The sequence below is a fragment of the Strix aluco genome, chromosome 4 (assembly GCF_031877795.1).
Source record: "Strix aluco isolate bStrAlu1 chromosome 4, bStrAlu1.hap1, whole genome shotgun sequence".
NCBI classification, from domain to species: domain Eukaryota; kingdom Metazoa; phylum Chordata; class Aves; order Strigiformes; family Strigidae; genus Strix; species Strix aluco.
In genome coordinates, this window is record NC_133934.1 from 84,825,174 (window position 1) to 84,843,773 (window position 18,600).

At 40.4% G+C, this 18,600-nt stretch overlaps 1 protein-coding gene across 9 annotated transcripts in view; it reads right to left on the reverse strand.

Moving 5' to 3' along the window:
* Nucleotides 1–18,600, reverse strand: part of MAPK10 (mitogen-activated protein kinase 10) — a 194,297-nt gene that overhangs the window by 83,066 nt on the left and 92,631 nt on the right. For all 9 annotated transcript variants that reach the window (XM_074823883.1, XM_074823881.1, XM_074823876.1 and 6 more), the window contains one exon: nt 4,831–5,000. In XM_074823883.1, coding sequence (XP_074679984.1) covers nt 4,831–4,952 — 122 coding nt within the window. In that variant the 5' untranslated portion in view covers nt 4,953–5,000. The remainder of the gene's footprint in view (nt 1–4,830; nt 5,001–18,600) is intronic.

The following is an 18,600-nucleotide window of genomic DNA, read 5'->3' on the forward strand; positions in this document are numbered from 1 at the left end:
GGAAGTGGTTGTCATCATCCCTGGACGTATTTAAAAGACATGTAGACATGGCACTTAGGGACATAGTTTAGTGGTGGAGAGCGCTGGGTTAACGTTTGGACTTGATGATCTTAAGGGTCTTTTCCAACCTAAATAATTCTGTGGTTCTATGATTACTTTAGGGAAAGAATCAGCAGTTAAGCCACAACAAGGACCATCATGCTGATGATCACAACATGCTGATTTGAAAGAACTCTGTACTCCTTGAGATTCAACCACCAAATTACAATGAAATCAGCAAAGGAGAACCTTAGGTAACACAGCAAGCTATCAGTTAACTTGCTGACTCTACCTGTTTCAGGGAACACAAAAAGACTCTACCATCTCCTTCATATTCAGGCTCAAAGATGTAATCAAATCACTAATTCCAAGAAAAACACACACAACAAATTGCCCAATTTACTACTTCAAGAATATATTTATAGTCTCCTCTATATCTGCAGATGATATATTTTTCTAATTTTAGATGTTCACTGAAGAGCTACCAGGACTCTTCAAAATATCCTCAAACCATCATTCCTGCTCCCATACTGCGCCCCCCCCCCCCCCCCCCCGCCAACACTACTCCAAGACACAAAAATTTCTTGCATAAGCTAGATATCATAAAGCACTTCCCAGCTAACACTCCCCTAGTCCAGCTGACATGTCCTTAGACCACAGTCCAACATCATACAGCATGAAAGCCTGTCTTCACTCTCCAGAAAAGAACAAGAAAAAACATTCAGGATTTCAGCTGAAAGACATCATCAGACTCATCTATTTGATACACACCCAGACAAGTTTCTCCTGATAATGCACACAGGTATAGGCACCACTGTGGTCATAAACCAAGCCAAGTGTCTTCATAAGCTGCTTCTAAGATTTTAATTACTTGTATCCTCAAGCCTGTAAGTGTTGTCTTCACTACCTGCCATGGCAAACTAGACTTCCCCTTGCTTCCATCATAAATTCAGAAGCTATCATAGCCTCTTCAAATTGCTTTTGAAATACTCCTGTGCAACATCATTTTTCTAGGCATCACAGGCAGCATCAAAAACATCACAGGCAATATAAAAAAATGATAGTTTGCAAACCACAGCAGAAAACCTGCAGATCAATTGCCTTGCTTCCAGGCAAAAAGCACTAATTTAAAACACAAAGAAACACCCACTCCAACATCAGCATATTTCTGTTGATTTTATGGAACATGAGAATTCCTCTCCCTCTACCCTCATCTAAACCATCCATACCTGCAGGCTTGGAAGAAGTCTCTCTCCCCCTTGTAGTTGTCAGCTCCCTTCTAACATTGCAGAGGGGTGTCAACTACCTCTTTTCTCAGTGGTTTAAGTGGCACGTATCTAATTAAACTCAGAAAACTGTTTGCAACTCATTTTACCTTTGACGTTTTCTATTTCTATCACAGACTTGAAGATCAACTTGTGCGGTTAAAAGCCTGTATAGTTTTTACAACTGCACCTTGGTCTAATAAACAACAAGCTCTGTTTCAGCTATGTCCCATTGTCATCATGCCTGTAACAACATGATAATGTTATGCAAACACACCCTATATAGTCTTTCTCACAGATGTCAGTGTGATGTACAGTGAGCAAGCAGCCTACACTTGCATTAAGAGTAGTTTTTGCAGAGTGAAGAGGAACTTCCATGATCAAAAGATTCAAAGCAGCTTTTCCTTTCTTTCTGCTGGCAAAAATAATTTTATGAACATAGTTAACACAAATCCCATTGAAAGCTCCCACAATTAATTTCCGAAGACACTGAATGCACTATGTCTACAGCCAATACCACTTTCTCACTGAGTTTATAATTATTTCACATGGGCACAATGGCAATTGTAACTAACACTCACATCATATGGCTTTATCTTTTTCACATAGTTTAATAAATTATTATCCCCTGCAGACCTTCATATGTTTAATGCTTCCATATCAAGAAAATGATTTTGTCTTTGATGTAATTTTCAGAATAATCAAGTGAAATCAGGTCTCAACTTCTTTCATAACCACTTTCCTGGTCTTCTGCTCCATGACATGAACTGTTTTCCACTGAAATTCTCCTGCTTATGTTGACATCTATTTGTAGAACTGTATGAGAAAGATTTCAGTACTCTGTGCAACACCAGCTTCCAGAGCAGCCTGAAAAATATCATGTCTGTCTTTCACTTCCCTCTGCCTCTACAATTACCTCTTGGGCTGCAGAGAGTTTGCCTGTCCAAGTTTATATGGCAAGGTGCTAAGGCAACCAGCATGCTGGGCATGGGGGGATCTCACATCAAAGTTAAGAGGGAAGCTGTTGCTAGCAAGTGGAGTTTGGTCCTGAAGTTGGTACTGAGGCAGTCCTTGGCATGGAGAATCTTGCACCTGATTGGTACTGAGAGATTCGATGTCATATTATTGAAAAATCTGTTATTAAATAGATCCCTCTTTCTCAAGATGTGGCAATTACAGTTGTGTGGCCAAGTACTAGACAAAGCAGAAAAGTCATCAGCTGTTCAGCTCTTCCAGCATGGGGAAGACAGCATAGACTCTACTTGCCAAGCTGCAAAAATTTAGACTAGTCAAGAAGCAGGCCACTGGCTGCAACTGCTGGCAGCAGCTCAGTCCTGAAAGGGTAGTTAGCATTTACCAATAACACTCTATCACTCCATAAAGAGTTGAGAAGTCTGAGCTTAAACCCCTCTGAGCTATCCTACCCGTGTCTGCCCTTGCTAGACGGAACAATCAGAAATCACCCATCAGGCCCTTCTGCTAGTTCTGGCACTAAGAGACATAATTGCACCCCAGATCTGTTATGCTTCTCAAACAAGAAGTCATTAAGTATAAATAGAGCCACTAGATCTAAAAGAAACTACGACCTAGGTTTTACCCACTGTTTTCATAGAGGCACTCCTCATGGCTATTCTTTGCGAAAGAACAAGATGAGCAGGGCAAAATACCTCCCCCACCAGAGCCAGCAGCACTCCACAAATAGGCAGTTTTTCAGCAGATTTTTTCCTTTAAATTAATCTGCTTTTTCTAGATGCAACCCTATATCCATCAAAATACTGATAGTTTCTAAATAGTGCAAGTTTCTAGAGTAGAAACTTAACACTATTTAAATTTACTATGTAGACTTATTATTACTGTGTAATTATTATTATTACACAAGTAGAAACTTACACAACTGATTTTTTTTTAATCATGTATTGTCTTCCCTTAGCTAAACTACATATATATTTATCTCTCTTTTTTAAAATTAATTTATCACTTCACCATTGATTCTTCATGCTTTTCTAATAGTATGTTAATGTTTTCTGGTAAATTATGCCTCATGACAGGTAGATTACAACATAACACATACTAAGCAAAAATGTTCATTATCTTCCATATCTATCATGTAATGATAGATTACATGATATATTTGTATCATCAAACAGTAAAAGGCCTTTTATGGCCTCTCCATGCTGCTTAGCCATTTTAGGGGATTTGTGTTAACTTTCACTTGAACTTGCTTGTTTTCTGATTCGATTTTCTTTCCTAAGGCATTCTTAATTTTTGCCTGTCAACTCTTAGTATGAAAGACAAATTCACAGGATGTTATTGATTTTATTTAGCTTAACTTCTATGTTTTTTTGCTGCTCATAATTGATCATTACAGCAATTCAGTCACAGAGAGGTTCAACAAAATCTGATTTTTCTCTCAAACAAATAGAGGATAGTAGGTAGGAAGAAAAAACATCTGTTGCTATATATGGAAGTGGACAAATAGTGCAAAATGAACATTAACGGTACTCAACACAAGTGTGTTTCTTTCCCAAAGCTGATTTTAAACTAAGCTGTAGTGCTTTTGTATTTAAGGTATGAAATAAAGTACTTGATCATTTAGATCAATCTTTGGACTTGTGTGGCTTCAAAGTATACTAAACATTGGAGGTGTCACACTGAGATGAGCATGTGTTGCTAATTGTCATTACACTGTCAATTATAGTGTCAGTGATCCATGGAAGCCCACTTGCCCCTAGATTAAAGGAACCTGTTGCTTTACCACTGCCTCCAACCGTAAGGTAACGCACAGTACATCAAAGTCAGAAAAGAACAGTGATAAAGATGACAGATGGAATTAGACTTCATCTCTGATCAAGTCATAGACAAAAGATTGTGTTAGCTACCCTAATGCCTCGTAATCAAACAGGTAACAATCAAACAGCCTGCACAGAGACATATATATAGAAGCCACTGAAATTTAAGAGCCATCTCTAAAAATGCAGAGGCAAAAACCAACCACAATTTCTGAACATAATAATTTCAAATTCCATAAGTCTTTTGTATTATTTAGGAGAGCTACTGAATTTGTGTCTTTTGTTTGTGTTATTCGCATCAATGCAACGTCTCTTTTAAGAAATAAAGGAAACATTAGCAGTTACCTCAGTTCGGAAGGCTCCATTCTGAATACTCGAGAATGCTTTGGGATGTGACAAGCTTTTATATTGCTCTCAGTGACTTTTACTGTACAAAGACTAAAATTACAGGGTTTGTGCTGCCTCTGGAAGTAGTGCCACAGTTGTCAATTATGATTAAGATCTTTCTCCCACTTTCTTGCTAGTTACATTTTGCTATGTGGCAAAACAAACCTAGTGCTATCATTCTCACCAGCAGGAGAATTTATTAGCAAACCACTAGGCTCCTTCTGCCTCAGGATGTCTGTTGCCTGACTGTTATTTCTGCAATTTTAGACTATGTCTGTGGGTAGCGAACTGTGAAGAAATGCAAAAGGCAAATACTATTCAAAAGCATAAGAGAAACTGCTGATACTTACCAAACTATTCCCTGAGCCCCAGAGCCAATAGGTTTCAAGTTCTGGTAGCGTTTGAGAACTGTGAAGGTTGAGTCACCTACTTCCACGCTGTAGAACTGGTTGTCAACTTTGCTTTTGCTCATGTTGTAATGTTTGGCAATATATGACACATCCACTTGTTTCCCAAATCCCTGTTGTACAGAAGAAGGGAAGGGGGGAGGGAGTGAAAAAAACACAGAAACCAAGGCTGGTAAAACATCAGAATACTGATAAAACACAGTCAGCCTGATTTTCCAATACAAATTCTTGTCATTTTAGTCTCATTGCCATAGATCTACATGAATTCTCAAATGCTCTCTTAAAGACTGTATCAAACCGTCTTTCACCCAGGAAGTAACCATAAAAAGTCACTGATTAAAGAAAGCTAGTGAATTCCTCAGATGATGTTTGTGACACGGTTACTCTCTATTATTGGCCTCTGCTTGCCATTACTGCTGCTTTACGACTACTGGGTTACGTGTTCATGCTGATTTTGCCTCATTTGTATTGCAATATTTTAAAATGAGAAGATTTACATCAGTGTAGAAGCGGGACAAGACACATAGGAATTAGGCTCTTCATCACTGGTCAGATAGGCTTATTTACTCTATCCACAGGAGCGCTAAAACTTTCCCTGAGCATATGATAAAGGCCTTGAGAACCTTTCAACAGGAGTTGCAAAAGAGACAGAGCAGTTTATGAGACGAACTATGACCTGACATGGCTCAGTATCATGAAGAGTATTCAGCAGCTCAGGAGATCTTCCCAAGTTCTGGGTTCTTGTGACCTGACAAATGCATTAGTCCTAAGCAAAGGCTAATTTTCATAACACAGAGACAAGTTACTGTAAACTTTTTGTGCTTGCACCGAAGCTGGCACTGCAGAGCTGTAACTTCACCCAAATTTGTAGAATTACTATGCAGACAGTTGCTTTATAACCATTTTATGACTACTAGTGAGATCAGTTCCCTGAAGACTATGGAGCAAAGTATATATTTGAGATAAAAATCAGAATTTAGTGGTTGTAATTTAGAATTCTGTGCTACATGATGTTGAGCACAGGATGCAAACATTCAACATATTACAACAGATCTGTCCTCAAGTAGTTGACAATTCACTTAGGGAAGTCAAGACTTTTCCAAATCTCTTGTATAAGGAGAGGCAAAAATCAAACATGCCCCTCTCTGACTGTGCATTTATCTTCAGTGCTCACAAATGCAGCTTCTAAATTTTCTTATTTGCTCTATTGTAAACTGCTGTCCCCAAAAAATCTGAATAATCAACCATGTCATGTGACTATGGACCACTAAGTTGAATTTTGGTGGAGCAGGGAAAAAAAGTAAAGTCAGTTTGGAGAATGATATTTTTTCAGTTTCAAAGGACATCATTCTAATCTTGCACGAAGCTGGTCATTAAAAACGGATAAGTGACCTTGCTGAGAACTTGGATTCTCAGATTTGCCGTAGGATGATTAATACTCTTTTTCTGTCTGTTATCTCACTGGAAGGCCTATTGTCACTGGACAGCATTGGTTAATTCTAACCACCTCATTTAGAGACTTTGAAACATTTTAATAAATGTAGCTGTTCATTCAAACAGAAAATCTCATTTCAGAAGAGCAATTAGAAACATTACATTTACATGTTAATCAGACACAGGGCAGAGGTCTTTTTTTTTTTTTTTTCCAAACACAGAAAGTGAGAGATTTATGGACACTGACACAGTGCTAAATTCAAGCTTACAGAGAGTGAAATTACTCCCAAAGAGGTTTGAATTTTTCTCATCTGAAGAAAGACAGACTGCATCTGATTCGCGCTGTGTAGCCTTACTCTTAAAACTCCTTCCATTACGTGAAGAGAGATGCATAAATTTGGCTAGATCAGATATTCATACCAGACCTGGAATGAAGAGGCTTTATTTTAATAATATGCTCCTGATAGACAGGAAATAAGCACAGCTCCCTCTGGCTAGACAAACACATTTGCAGCATGCTTTTTTCTGATGTCATTATCAGAACAATGCAGATGATATTCAGCATTAACACCCGTTACTCTGAAACCACTGTTATATAGAGTGTCAGCATAAAAATTGCAATCCTTAGGGAGCCTGACTCGTAGCTAGCTCCTCTGGAAGTACAGATACAGCGACTTCTTTTAACAAGCCAGATAACTGTGTGAAGGCTTGGGTGAGCCAGGCCTGCCATCAATTGTTTGCATCCTCACTCCCGAGCTGCCCGACAGTTCATCATGTGGTATGGAGCTACGTGGGAAAAGATACTTTGACACTCTACATTTAGAATCCTGTGCACATCAAAATTACTTGAACTGCTGGCCTCAGGAATCCCATGCTGCCTACAGTGGGATTTCTGAACTACTGCAGTTCCAACAGGTAGTTTTTTTAAGTCCAGGAATGTCTTAAAAATTAATTAAAACAGCTCAGAAGAACCACTCTGTAGTATCTCAGTTGTATGGATAATTAAAGTATACAATTGCTTCAGCCATTTCAACACCAATTAAAGTGATGTTGATCAACAGAAGACCACAACTGGTAAGACCAGATCAGAACACACAAGTGTCCTGATGAGCAGCTCTCCTCTGCATAACACAAACCATTCCTATGACAATCCACTCCTAACTGTGTGTGAGTAAAAACTGTTTTACTTTTCATGGATTTTTTTTTCTTTTTGGATTAATATTTTTCTCAAAGTCTACTTAAAAATTAGTGAGCTATAAGAAGCTTTAATAGACAATATCAACACCAAGAATTACTTGTAAAATTCAAGACAGCCTGATTTAGTTTAAGGTTCACTCCAAGCAGAATGCCTTCTCTAAGTGACAAACACTTCAGCTTTGTGGACATGCCAAAGAGTCTCCAGGAATTTGCCTCCTCCCTTTACACCCACACTGCTGAAAAAATACAAAAAACCCTACTATCTATATTTTGCTGCTTTTTACCAAAGCCTAAATAAGCCAAGTTAAAATATAGTAAGCCTACTGCTTAAGCCCGAAGTACTGCTTATTTTCATAAGGACCAGGAGATGAATGATATAACTATCCTTGTCATAATTGTAATTTAAATCAAATCCTTAAATCAATGAATTAATAGCATTATTGGATTAATCACATTTGATCAGATCCCCAAACCAAGATGATACATAATCAAATAATGAACCATCTCCAAGTTGATCCAACAGCCACCTCCTAAATGAGGACAAGGAAATGGCAGTTTCATTTCACTCTAAAATTAAGCTAAAAAAGCTTTTCCCATTAACAAGGAAATTCGTGCTCTTAATAGAGCATGTCAATGTTAGTTTTAGTTTCAAACCCTGATTAAAACGTTCTTCTCAAAGTCTTCAAATCCACACTGCTGATCTTAAAAAAACCTACACACCACATTTTGGTCTTGTTTTGTTACATTCTCAGTGCTCACTCAAACTCCTTCCGGAAGCCTTGGTGTTGGTATAGCAGTTAATATCCCCTTTCCCCCACCCCCCATCTACACTATTTCATATTCAGGTTTTACTGTATAATGCTTACAAGTTCCATACTGGCAGCTTAAGTTAAAACTTTGATTATCTGACAGCAGAAAGGAACACAGGGCTAGGAATTTCCAATATACACCCTTCTGTATACACACCTAAAACAAAAACTTCTTTCAAATTTGATTGATAATGACATCTTAAGAAACTAGGAATTAGCACTTCATTAGGAATTAGCTGGGGAAAGGGAGGGTATACATACACATGACAATCAGGTTTACTTCTTAAGATATCGTAGTAAAGCTGCATAAGCCCTGTATAGAAAAGTGAATTCCACTGAGTTAATAAATTTTCAGGTGAACTTTGAATGAACTTGGGCAAGCTACAATACTGGGGCCCCAAAGTAATAGTAAACATTGCAGGTGTGAAACAAAAGCAAATTTCTCCACCATTTTCACTTTGAACAAAATAGTTTCTCAGACCTCTGTGTAACATGAAAGACTTTCCTCAGAGGCAAAGGGTGCATTGGAGTGCCATTTGTTCTTCGTTTCCATAAATATTTGGACAATGGAATTACATTGCTTCAACACTGACTGGAATTTGATTTTCATTTCACATATACAGGAATGCACACACCATTATTTTCTCTTTCCAGTGTCTAATAGAAAACTTCTAACATAGACCTAATGCCATTCTCTTTCCTCCATAATGAGAAATTTAAGAGTAAGAAAAGTAAAAGTTTTTCAGACCTGAAAACACAGCTATCCTTGTTGGGTCATTTAAACACATAGCCATATCTGTAATGATATTTCCTTAATATCCCAACAATTAGGGAGGAGGAAAGAAAATGAACTGTCAAGACTCAAGTATTTGAGATGAAGGAAAAAGATACTTACCATTACTAAATGCTTAGTGAACATATATTTTGCTTTTCAAGAACAATTATTTAAAAATCTGGTGAAACTCAAATAACTTACTGCCTCACACACAGCCACAAGTTGTATTCTTTCCCTTTTTTTTTTTTTTTTTTATTTCACAGCATAGAGAGCAAAAGACAGTCTTGCAAAGCACAACGGAAACAAAATGATGTTATTTTCTGTATTATGAGGTGAATTGTTTTCTGATATCCCATTTTATTTAAAGATCAGTGGTTACTTACTGCCCAGAAGGAATTTCCTGCATGCATTTCATGGTACTGTGATTCTATTTGTCCATTTCTACCTCATAAAAGAACTATACGTATCATATTTCACTGACAGAACTTTGTTTCTGAACACCATTCCTCCTATTACTGGTGAGCCTAAAATATCACAATTTCTTACAGCTCAGTATCTCATACATCTTAGCTTTTATAAATACAAACCATGCTAATGGAAGCTTAATCTAAATTGCTCTCCTTCGCATCTGTTAGTAGACATCAACTGAGGGGAAAGTTTACCTCAATATTAGTAGCTTTTCCTCTGCACGCAGAAATACCATGGGGAACACATCCACTTTGAAGAGTGCTATGATTCAAGGCTACTGCAAACAACTAAATGACTCCACACGTGTGAATGCAGGCAAGGAAAAGAAATAGATGGAAGCCTGAAAGGCTGACTCCTAATTTGCAGTTGGCTCAGCGCCCGGAGATAAGCAGGGTGCAAAAGAGAGGATGTTCTGAGCTAGCAATCACAATGGCTCCCCCACCCCACCTCAGACAAAAAGACTGGTATGGAGGACAACACATTTCAGAGGTGGATGCCTTCGATTCCCTCAGGATCCGAAAAGATAGTATCTTAAAGCTACAATTTGACCTTAAAAGTCAGTTGCTGAGACTATACAAATTGAAATTCTGAAGCATGGTAAAATCCTCAGAGTCTTCTTGCCAGCTCTGACAATGTACATACAGGCAAGCCCTGCTCACCTGTATGCATCTGCTAAGTCAACAACAAGTTATTAATTTAATGGCTATTCTCCCACTTGTACAGCTGTAATTTTCTCAGAAGATTCAAGTGCCAGAATTCTGGGATGAACAGACATTTACTGAACCCTCTGCTTTGGGTTTAATGGTCATAGGTTTTGCTCTGTAAATTTGGATGGTCACAGAAGCTGTCACTTGAGAAACACAAAGTATCTTTGCATAGAAGACCTACTTAATTCATTGTGTATTCTGTATATGCCACATTTCTGGCAGAAATATTATCTATTTTTCTCACCATAAAGCCAGGCTTCTCACTTATTCTGGCTCTCCCTGAACTCAAAAGTCCATAAATAGTGATCAAATCTCCTACAAAAAATATTTTTTTCATCTTGGGTGTGTGTGTTTGGGTGTAGTATTATAGGTTTTTCTTATCAGACACATCACGCCACAGTTCCCCATTCTTCTATCTCATTCCCATCCTGTAAGGATTGCAATAGTCACCCAGTGTTTTGAGTGGGATTTTTAACAGGTGAATTCTCTGCCCTTTTTTTTTTTTTTTTTAACAGGTTAATTGTCTGCCTTTTTAAAATCTCTCTCCAGCAGTCTTGTCCTAGTCTCCAGACACAATCTATCTTCCTTTATGAAGTCAGCTTTCAAGTAGCCAACTGACCCCTGCAAATAATTCAAACTTGATCAATAAATCATTGATCTTTTCACTATATTTGCTTTGTGTCCTGGGGTGTGGGATAGCGTGGGCAAGTATCTAGGACAGTGGGCCCCTCCAATATTTTGGAACTTCACCTCTGAACAAGTGCAGAATTCTGAAAAACTAGTAAAATATATGGAAAAATATGCTGTCACTCTGGTAATTCCAGAGAGACACAGATCACTGCAATGTGCTGGGGCTACCTGAGCCCTGTTCAACACTATTCAGTACTCATAAGGGGAAGAGAGGGTATTTGGATCTGATAACAAAAGGACAGGCGCTGCAGCCACTCCAATCCCCATAACAGACACTGAAGGCACTCCAACCCCCACAACAGGCACTGCAGTCTCTCCAACCCCTGCAACAGGTACTGCAGCCACTCCAACCCCGAGGACAGGCACTTTAGCTGAACCAGAGGATCAACATGTGACGGTGTCAGTTGCTCCTATACATAAGAAGAAATACACACAAAAAAATCACCTCACATTGTAAAGGATGATGATGAACCAACCAGGACCATCACGAGAACAGGAGGAGGAGCCAGAACCAGTAATCACCTGATCCCTATCCCTGAGTGAGCTTTGAGACAAGTGAAAGGATTTCTGGGATAGTGGGGCCAGTAGTACGGAATTAGAGGGTTTGGAGACCAGGCAGCTGGGATCCTTGTCTAGGGAAGGGGGCATCAACAAGGCGATTAGAAGAAAGACACAAGCCCTCAGCCTCTGGAGATGACTCCTGTCAGGTGTGAAGGAAAGGTATACCTTCAAGGAAGATGTTATATGTCATCCAAGTAAGTGGACCACCATGGAGAGAGGTACCAAATAGTTGAGGGAACTAGCCATGCGGGAGAGGGTTTATTATGATCCAGACAATGCATGGCTACCCACAGATCCAGATGAAGTCCAATGCACCCAGCCCATGTGGTGGAAGTTTGTACAGAGCACACCATCATCATATGCCAATGCATTAGCAGTAATGGATTGGAGAGATGAAGAAGGACCAATGGTAGATGAATTGGCTTGCCCACTCCAGAAACAGGAAGTCTCTCTTCCTCCCTTGTCACGGTTGTGGAGAGGTTGCCAGACCTATTAGCCAAGAAATTATCCCGAGAATTTCAGCAATTCAAAGAGGACATGTCCTACTCCCCACCTGCACGGACTAGGATCTCAGCTATTAGGAGCAAGCATTTCCCTACTCGAGAGAACCGGTACACACCACAAGGCAAACTGTGGTATTGCCTGAGTGACCATGGAGAAGACGTGAGAAAATGGGATGGAAAACCTACCTACCACCTAGAAGAGTGGGTACATGAGTTGGAAGGAAGACCAGCTACAAATCAGAGTTCTTTCAGGAGATATGCTGCTCCAGTTTCCAGTAATCAGTTGCCCAAACAGAGCAGAAGGGTTGACTTTGCTCCCGATCCTATGAGAAGTAGTTCTGATTCATATTCATGAGGCGTAACCAAGATGAGACTGACACCTGCGCACACCACACTAACCCATTCTTTGATAACGAATACTATGACTAATATTAGAGGGGCCCTGCCTCCAGCCAGGCAGAGGACAGGGACAATCAAGTTTATTGGACTGTGTGGATTCAACGGCTTGGCACATCAGACCCCCAGCAGTATAAGGCTCTAGCGGACACCAGTGCGCAGTGTACCCTAATGCTATCAAATTTTAAAGGGACAGAACCCATTTGTATTTCAGGAGTGATGGGACCTCTCAGCAGATGTGTTGGAGGCTGAGGTGAGCCTAACTGGGAATGAGTGGCAAAAGCACCCCACTGTAACTGGCCCAGAAGCTCCATGCATTCTTGGCATAGATTATCTCAGGAGAATGTATTTCAAGGACCCAAAAGGGTATCGGTGGGCTTTCGGTATAGCTGCCTTGGAAACAGAAGGAATTAAACAGCTGTCTGTGTTGCCGGGTATCTCAGAGCACCCTTCTGTTGTTGGATTGCTGAGGGTTGAAGAATAACAGGTGCCAATCGTTACCACAACAGTGCACCAGTGGCAGTATTGCATCAGCCAAGACTCCGTAATTCCTATCCATAACTTGATTCGTAGACTATAGAGGCGAGGAGTGATCATAGAGCCAAGAAGTGATCATCAAGACTCACTCACACTTTAAGAGCCCCATATGGCCGGTATGAAAATCTATTGAAGAATGGAGATTGACAGTAGACAGTAGGCCTGAATGATGTCACGCCACCGCTGAGTGCTGCCATGCCAGACATGCTAGAGCTTCAATATGAACTGGAGTCAAAGGCAGCCAAATGGTACGCCACGATTGATATCACTAATGCATTTTTCTCAATCGCTTTGGCAGCAGAGTGCAGGCCACAGTTTGCTTTTATTTGGAAGGGTGTCCAATACCCCTGGAACTGACTGCCCCAGGAGTGGAAACACAGCCCCACCATTTGCCATGGGCTGATCCAGACTGCAATGGAACAGGGTGAAGCTCCAGACACCTGCAATACATTGATGACATCATTGTATGGGATAATACAGCAGAAGAATTTTTTGAGAAAGGGGAGAAAATAGTCCAAATCCTTCTGAGAACCAGTTACACCATAAAGTGGGGTAAGGTCAAGGGACCTGCACAGGAGATTCAGGTTTTAGGAATAAAATGGCAAGATGAATGTCATCAGATTCCGATGGATGTGATTAATAAAATAACAGCTCTGTCCCTGCTGACTAGCAAAAAGGAAATGCAAGCTTTCTTGGGCATTGTGGGTTTCTGGAGACTGCACATTCCAAATTGCAGTCAGATCGCGAGCCCTGCCTATCAAGTGACCCAGAAAAAGAATGATTTTATATGGGACCTGGAGCAACAACAAGCCCTTGAACATATTAAACAGGAAATAGTTCATGCAGTAGCCCTTGGTCCATTTCGGGTAGGACAAGATGTTAAAAATATGCTTTACACTGCAACTGGGGAGAATGGCCCTACCTGGAGTCTCTGGCAGGGAGCACCAGGGGACACCCAAGGCCGACCTTGGGGTTTTGGAGTCGGGGATACAGAGGATCCAAGGACCACTATACTCCAGCTGAAAAGGAGATATTGGCAGCATATGAAGGGGTCTGAGGTGCTTCAGAGGTGATCGGGACTGAAGCACAGCTCCTCCTGGTGCCCCGACTGCCAGTGCTGGGCTGGATGTTCAAAGGGAGTGTCCCCTCTACACACCATGCAACTGATGCCACATGGAGTAAGTGGGTTGCACTGCTCACACAGCAGTCTCAAATAGGGACCCCCAGCCACCCACGAATATTGGAAGCGATCACAAATTTGCCAGAAGGCAAAGGCTTCAGAATGACACCAGAAGAAGAGGTGAAGTGTGCTGAAAAGGCCCCAGCATATAGTAAACTACCAGATAATGAGAAATGATACGCCCCGTTTACCGACGGGTTCTGTAGCACTGTAGGGAAACATCAAAGGTGGAAGGCTGCTGTATGGAGCCCCACACAACGGGTTGCAGAAGCTGCTGAAGGAGAAGGTGAATCCCGCTGGCCTTAGATATTGCTGAGCAAGAAAGGTGGCCAGTGCTCTATCTCTACAATGACTTGTGGATGGTGGCAAATGTCCTGTGAGGGTGGTTACATCATGGAAACAGAGCAACTGGCAGCACAGAGGTAAACCCATCTGGGCTGCTGAATTATGGCAAGATATTGCTGCTCAGGTAGAGAACCTGGTTGTGAAAGTATGTCATATAGATGCTCATGTACCAAAGAGCCAGGCCGCTGAAGAGCATCAGAACAACCAACAGGTGGATCAAGCTGCTAAGATTAAGGTGGCTTAAGTAGATCTGGACTGGCAACATAAGGGTGAAAAATTTATGGCTCTCTGGGCCCATGACTCTTCAGGCCATCAGTGAAAATATTGATGGGCTCGTGATTGAGGGGTGGACTTAACCATGAACACTATTGCAGAGGTTATGCACGAATGTGAGACATATGCTGTGATCAAGCAAGCCAAACATTTAAAACTTCTTTGGTGTGGAGGATGATGGTTAAAATATAATTACAGAGAGTCCTGACAGATTGATTATATCATGCTCTCACAAATACAGCACAGAAATGCTACGTACTGACCTGTATGGTGGAAGCAGCAACCGGACGGTTGGAAACATATGCCATGCCCCATGCCACCACCCTGAACACTATTCGGGGACTTGAAAAGCAAGTCTTGTGGCAGCAGAGTACCCCAGAAAGAATTGAGTCAGATAATGGGACTCATTTCTGAAACAGTCTCATAGACGCTTGGGCCAAAGAACATGTCATTGAGTGGGTATACCACATCCCCTGTCATGCACCAGCCTCTGGGAAAATTGAGCGATACAATGGATTGCTGAAAACTAGACTGAGAGCAATGGGGGGTGGAACTTTCAAACATCAGGACATGCATTTAGCAAAAGCCACCTAGTCAGTACTAGAGGATCTGCCAACCACACTGGCCCTGCCCAGTCAAACATTCTACATACTGTAGATGGGGATAAAGTCCCTGTAGTGCACGTTAGAAATATGCTGGGGAAGACAGTCTGGTTGTTCCTGTCTCAGGTAAAAGTAAACCCATACATGGGATTACTTTTGGCCGAGGACCCGGGTGCACTTGGTGGATAATGCAGAAGGATGGAGAAGTCCGATGTGTGCCTCAAGGGGATTTGATTTTAGATTAAAATAGATGATGAATTGAACTGTATGATGTTAATTGCTAAATCACCCTGTTATTGCATATCGTCATTGCTACAGTTGATACATATTATACTAATGGCATCACATTAATATTAAAAAAAAGAACTTTGATAGAGTCAGGACTGATTTCAGCAATTGGTGCCCAGCAACTCCCTCAAGATCATCTTCGACCTGCGGACTGTGAGCACAGACCGTGCCAGATACATCAGCTATGAGCTCCAAATGTAGCAGAGACTGCACATCATTCCCCTGCTGACTCCGCTGACTGAACCAACATCACCCCTTCTGCCTTAGAAGACCATCATGACAGATGGAATCCAAAGTTATGGACAAAATGAACTCACTATACACTCAGGAGGGATGGCCCACAGACTAAGGGAATAATATCTCTGTGTATACATCAAAGACCAGGGAAAGGAGTGGTGATTAGTTAGAATGTATCGAGAAACATGGAACCTGAGCATAATGTAAATGGTATGCTCTAAGGTGTGGATACTGTCCTGGTTTCAGTTGAGATAGAGTTAATTTTTCTTAGCTAGAATAGTGCTGTGTTTTGGTATAAGAAGAATGCTGATAATACACTGATGTTTTCAGTTGTTTCTGAGAGGTCAAGAACTCTCCAGCTCCCCATGTTCTGCCCATGTGCAGGTGTACAAGAAGCTGGGAGGGAGTACAGCCAGAGCAACGGACCCAAACTGGTCCAAGAAATATTCCATATCATGTAACGTCATGCTCAGTATATAAAGGAAGGTCAGCTGGGAAGCTGGGGCTCTCACTGCCGGGATTGCGACTGTGGGATCTTGGTACTTCAGGATCACTAGCTGGGAACAGGCTGGGTATCAGTCGTCAGGTGGTGAGCAATCGCCCTGTGCATTACCCATTTGTACTTTCTATTATTGTTATTGTTTTATTTTATTTCAACTATTAAACTGTTTTTATGTCAACCTACGAGTCTCCTTACCTTTATCCCTCCAATTCTCTCCCCCTTCCCCCAGGCAGGAGAGGGTGAGCGAGCAGCTCCATGGTATTTGGCTGCTAGCTGAGTTTAAACCATGACACTTTGTTCACTCTATTTTAAAACATCATATTAAAACATCTTATTAGATGGAGTATGATATTCACAAGTGTTGCTTGGGGTTTGGGAGGTTTTTTTGGTTTTTTTTTGTTTTGGTTTTCAACAAACTGTTCTTGTTTAAATCTCTCTTGAGATACCAAAAACCTAGCAGCTTCAGAACTGGCTCTTACCTAGTTCTGATTACACAAGAAGTAGCCTTCTGTTTCCCTTTCATGGGTGTTTACTCAAAATACAAAGCAAAACACTATTTACATATTCTTCACTGGTCCTCCACATGTTCAGCAGGCTTTAACTACTTTTGAATGCTTCTTTCTTACAGGCACAACATTTTTGTAGTTCATGTGTAACTGTGGTATCACATGTTGCTCAGAAGTCACTGTGACCCAAAGGTGTCTGCTTCACTCCAGACCAGACTTCTAAAAGATGAGCAATATGTGAGTATCTGCACAGCAAAACAACTAGTTCAAAATGATTCCTTATTCCCCTGATGCCCAAAGAATTCAACACTGACACAGTTAACATCCAACTCATCGTAACAAAGAAGGTAAGGATGAGAAGACTGATCAAGAAACAGAGAGAAAAGATTCCTTGAGAGTGAGGTTTCTTTATGAACATGAACTTAATCAGTGATCCAAATGGAAAACATAGTCAAAAATACAGGAAACAAAGATTTAAGAGTAGGTGAGAAAGCTACAGTAAAGATGTTTGGAAACATCTCATTCAGGCACAACTCCAGAGAAAGGAAGCTAGCAAAGACACACATGGAACTGTGTCCAAATCAGAGGAAAGTGATAGCAGCAGCCACATCTAACTCACAGGAGAAATGAGAGGAGAGGAAACACTGCAGTTTGTATTAATCAGTTTGTTCTGAGGCCCTAGATTTGAAAAAGAAGCAATAACATGGGAAGAAACAAGATACAATTAAGATAGGAAAGAGAAATGGGTTCACTAAAAGTTGCCCAAAATATCACAACACTAAGAAATGAGAAGCACACTGAATTTATCAACAGTAGTGAAAGGAACATAGAAGCATAGTGTGGTAAGAGCATAGAAGAGCCAAGATGGAATTAACAGCTCCTCTTTACTTATTGCATATATTGATAATACAGTCTATTTCAAATGGTTTATACTTATCAGGAAACTGGAATTACACTGAAATGCTGGGTATTGTTTAAGAAGCTTTCTTCTAGTACACAAGCAGGGCAGCAAGAAGACTGACTACACAAAATGCTATGCCTCAATGCACATCATGGCTTCTTTTAAAAAGAAGGGTAAAGAAGCAGCATGTAACAACAGTACAGATGAAGTATTAAAAAAAATTAATTTCTCAGTATAATTATATAATTACAGTATTCACTCTGAAGACGATAACTAATGAAAAGATTTCCCCTTTTATAAGTAGACTATAAGGAGCTGAATAACTTAATCACACCTTTTGTTAGAAATAGACAGCTCTTGATACTGTGAAGTGTCATTTCAGTCCTAGAAATCTAAGATACAGGTCACTGCTTGTCGATGGCTTATGAATACTAATTAATCTCCCATTGGATAGAAGGCATAATTATAGGACATTCTGCAACAAGACAGCTTGGTCAAAGTAGTAACTCCATCCAATCCGATTAAAGCATTAGTTGTAATTAAAGTGGTTTATCCAAGTTAGGATAAAATTAAAAACCAGACCAGATAAATCAACCAATCAGTGGAGAACAATGCAATTAAGCTGATCTTTTCTGTGTGTAAAATGAAAAGATTTCCAAAATCATGTGATTTTTAAATGGTCATTGATGCAATATTGCATCTAGGAAGTCTATACACATTTTGTTCAAGACACGTAAGCATGACTGTGGAAATAAAGCAAGTTAGCAGAATATAGTGAAAAAAAAAATATGTCTAGAGAGAA